The sequence below is a fragment of the Lactuca sativa genome, chromosome 7, assembly GCF_002870075.4.
Source record: "Lactuca sativa cultivar Salinas chromosome 7, Lsat_Salinas_v11, whole genome shotgun sequence".
In the NCBI taxonomy this organism is placed as follows: Eukaryota; Viridiplantae; Streptophyta; class Magnoliopsida; order Asterales; family Asteraceae; genus Lactuca; species Lactuca sativa.
In genome coordinates, this window is record NC_056629.2 from 149,479,273 (window position 1) to 149,483,170 (window position 3,898).

Consider the following 3,898-nt stretch of genomic DNA (forward strand, 5'->3'; position numbering starts at 1 on the left):
TGGTTGCTTGATTAGTTTATACGTTGATCGTAATTGGGTGATAAGACTTAAGACAAAGCCTAAATGCAAGAAATAGCAACATACTTTCATTTATTGATTAATTATAGCATCCTACTTTCATTTCTTCTTATTCTATACTTTGAACAATATATCCAATTATATAACAATGTCACCAATATTTCCATGACTTGCATAAAAATAAAAGATCACAAGTAGAAATTCAAAACTAAAAAGAAAGGTGGACGATTTCCGACTATCAAAATAGCAAAAAGGCTGAAAAACACATTTTGCAATCAGATATACAACACAAAATGAGACTAACAATAAACAAAGACAAAGCAACTACACCACTACACTACATAGTTCATTATTTAAAAAAAAAACAACTACTACAACTACAAACTACAAACTACAAACTACAACAAGAAAAGGATAAAACTTACTTGATTTGATCACTAAGCAGCTTTAACCTTTTCTTCATTCACAACAGAAAGTATTGGCAAACTGCTTAAAAACTCATCAAGTCCTTCAAAGAATCCATTCCCTTCAACATTATTATCCTCTCCTTGCCCATGTCCATGCCCTTCATTATTGTTGAATTCCACATTCAAATCCAACTTCCCCAATTCCTTTCCAACCCTACCCGATTCCCTTCTTGGATTCCCACTCTCTTCAACTCCCATCCCATTTCCAAGATTCTTCAAGATTTCATTTTTAGCTTCCCGTGCACTAATACCAACATCTTGCACCCTGTTTTCGAATTCCAATTCCGGATCTTTCTTCATCTTTTTCCTGGCATTGGAATCAGAATCAGAACCAGAACCAGAACCGGAATCGGAATCGGAATCAGAACTTTGTTTAGAGACTTCCATGAACACATCATCTGTAATATCATCAATAGCATCAAGTTGGATACGCGGCCCCGAACTTTTGTTAACAAAAGTATTCTCCTTCGGGGCCGCTTTACCATTTAAATGGTTCTGTTTTTGGTTTTGGATATTAGTTGAGGGATTATACATAGGTGAAAAGGGTGTCCAAGATTTTTTGTTACTTTGGGTGTTGTTTTTATCTAGATGTGACATGGAAACACCTAATGGGAAGTAACCCCAACAACAGAAATATGCTTCTTGGCCTTCTGTTATGGGTGGTGGGTGGGGGATACGTACAGCTTGAAATGCCCTTTGACAGTGGTCACAACGGAGGGTACATTCGGCATAAACTTTTGGGTATTCATACATGTAGTAACAGAAAGGACATGAAGTCCAAAAGGTGGGGGAATTGTCTACAGTTTCATCAGGTTCTTCTTCAGCTTCTGTTTCTATTTCTTCTTCCATTACACCATTGTCACTGTTGACTTGAGAAGGAAGCTCCATAGGAGCAGAATTATGTACTTGAGACTCTTGCTCTTGTTGTTGGGGTGGGGGTGGGGGTGGGGGTTGGGGTGGGGGTTGGAGCTGTTCTTGCTTCTGCTGGGGTTGTTGCTGTGGTTGAGGCTGCAAATGCTGTTGCTGTTGTTGCATTTGTGGCTCTGGAGGTGGCTGAGGCCGGGGTTGGGGAGGTGGTGGTTGTGATTGGGGACGGGATTGGACTGGTGGAGGCGGTGATTGGGACTGGGGAAGGGATTGGGGAGGTGGCGGCTGTGGCTGAGGCTTAGGCTGATGTATAGGTTGAGGCTGAGGCTGAGGTATAGGTTGAGGCCGTGATTGAGGAAGGGGAGGCTGAGGTTGTGGCTGTGGCTGTGAAGGGGGAGGCTGCTGTTGCTGTGGTGGTGCTTGTGTCCAAGAAAAAGGGGGTTGTGGTGCTGCTGCAGGCGGAGGGGGACTTGGTGATTGCATACGTGGCTGTGGCTGTGGCTGTGGCTGAGGAGGTTGTGATGGTTGTCGGATTTGCTGATGCTGATGAGGTGATGTAACTTGAAAAGGTTGTACCTGTGGCTGAGGAGGCTGAGGCTGTTGTGGTTGTCTAGTTTGGTGATGTGGTGGAGAAGTAATTTGAAAAGGTTGTACCTGCGGTTGAGGAGGTTGTTGTGGTTGTCGAGTTTGCTGGTGTGGCGGAGATGTGACTTGAAAAGGTTGTACCTGTGGTGGAGGAGGTTGTGATGGCTGTCGAGTTTGCTGCCGGGGTGGAGATGCAACTTGAAAAGGTTGTACCTGTGACGGAGGAGGTTGTGATGGTTGTCGAGTTTGCTGCCGGGGCGGAGATGCAACTTGAAAAGGTTGTACCTGTGGCGGAGGAGGTTGTGATGGTTGTCGAGTTTGCTGCCGGGGTGGAGATGCAACTTGAAAAGGTTGTGCTTGAGATTGAAACAGTTGTTCCTGCTCCCGGTGGTGAAACAGTTGCTCCTGCTCACGCTTAGGAGGTTGTAGTTGCTGTCTACTTTGCTGATGTGGTGGAGATGTAACTTGAAAAGGCTGTACCTGTGGCGGAGGAGGTTGTGGTTGTTGTCTAGCTTGCTGATGCGGTGGAGATGAAACTTGAAAAGGTTGTGCTTGAGGCTGAAACAGATGTTCCTGTTCACGATGCTGAAATAGTTGCTCTTGCCTTACCGGACTCGGTTGTGACAGAAAATTATGCTGCTGCAATTGCTGCTGTTGATGACTCTGTTGAACCCTAGTTTGAAATGTCTGTTGTGGCTCAGGCAAATCCTGCTCATGACTCGACCCCATGTGATTAATCGAAAAAAAATTATGCTGCTGATGACTCTGCTGCTGTTGCTGGTGGTGATGTTGTTGCTGGTGGTGGTGCTGTTGTTCGAGGTTAAACCCTATAGTGTTCATCTGTTGTTGCGGCGGAAAATCAAGCTCCGAATCATACATAGATTTCCGCATAGGGTTCGATAACACAGCCCAAGCATCATTCACAAGCTGAAACGCTTGATCGGAGTAAGGAAACCTGTTTTGGTGAGGATTTAGTGTAACGGCAAGCCGCCGGAACTGCGAGGCGATGTGGTCTGTATCCTGAACGAACCTGACGAGCTGCAGAATCGCGTAGTAATCCGGCTGCTGAGCGCCGTTGTTTCCGACGACTCGTTTTTCGGCGGCGAGAAGCGTGTCGGCAATTGCTAGGATCTGTTCAGCAGCTTCGAGTCTGGGATCGGAATCTCGTGCTCGGATCGCAAATGTCTTGGAGCCGACGAGGTCATGGCCCATGAGCAGCTTCTCGGCGATGCCGAGCCATCGTTGCGCTTCCGCCCGTGCTATGAAGCTATGGGGGTCCATAACCGTTTCTCTTTCTCTCTACAAATCAAACCACAATCGGAAAGTAGCCATGGCGGCCGTGGAGAGTGGTCGGGAGTGGTGGAGGGTTAAAAAAGGGTTGCAGATTTTTCTTTTTGACGGAAAAGGACTCGGCTTTTATAAGGGAAGTGCAGCAACAAGGAGTGGATATGCAAGGGTATTAATGTCTTTTAAGGATCTAAAGATGTAATCTAGTGTTTCAACTCTGATTAGTTCACACTCGTGGTCGTTTAAGTTGAATTATTTCGATCTGATATGCAAGATTATGTTATTGCCAGAATAATAATGACTATTTTCAGAGCTAATATGCTTTACAGTGTTTTGTACAATATCGATTGAATTTGTACCTATTAATTTATACAAATTATTTGTAAAGTTTTCTATTTCCATCGTGTTGTTAAATTAATTCATTGTTACATTTTGGATAAATATCATCAATGCCAGATAATTTGTTTTCTTCTCCTCCTCGGTGCTCTTTCACCATGGCGACAAATCAACATATTTTTGGGCTTGCTACTAGGGATGCTAACGGGGCGAGTTTTGGTAATCCCGTCCCCATCCCTGAATATGAAAATCTTTCTCATCACCGACCCGATTTCCAACTGGTACCCGTTTACCAAACACTATCGGGTCTGCGGGTATCCCAACGGGGCAACGGGCCC

At 44.8% G+C, this 3,898-nt stretch overlaps 1 protein-coding gene across 1 annotated transcript; it reads right to left on the reverse strand.

Annotated features, from left to right (window-relative positions):
* Positions 1-227: 227 nt before the first annotated feature.
* Positions 228-3,346, reverse strand: LOC111894007 (uncharacterized). The gene has a single exon (XM_023890074.2). It carries the CDS (start codon positions 3,216-3,218, stop codon positions 456-458), a length of 2,763 nt encoding a protein of 920 aa, XP_023745842.2. The 5' UTR covers positions 3,219-3,346; the 3' UTR covers positions 228-455.
* Between the last annotated feature and the right edge of the window lie 552 nt (positions 3,347-3,898).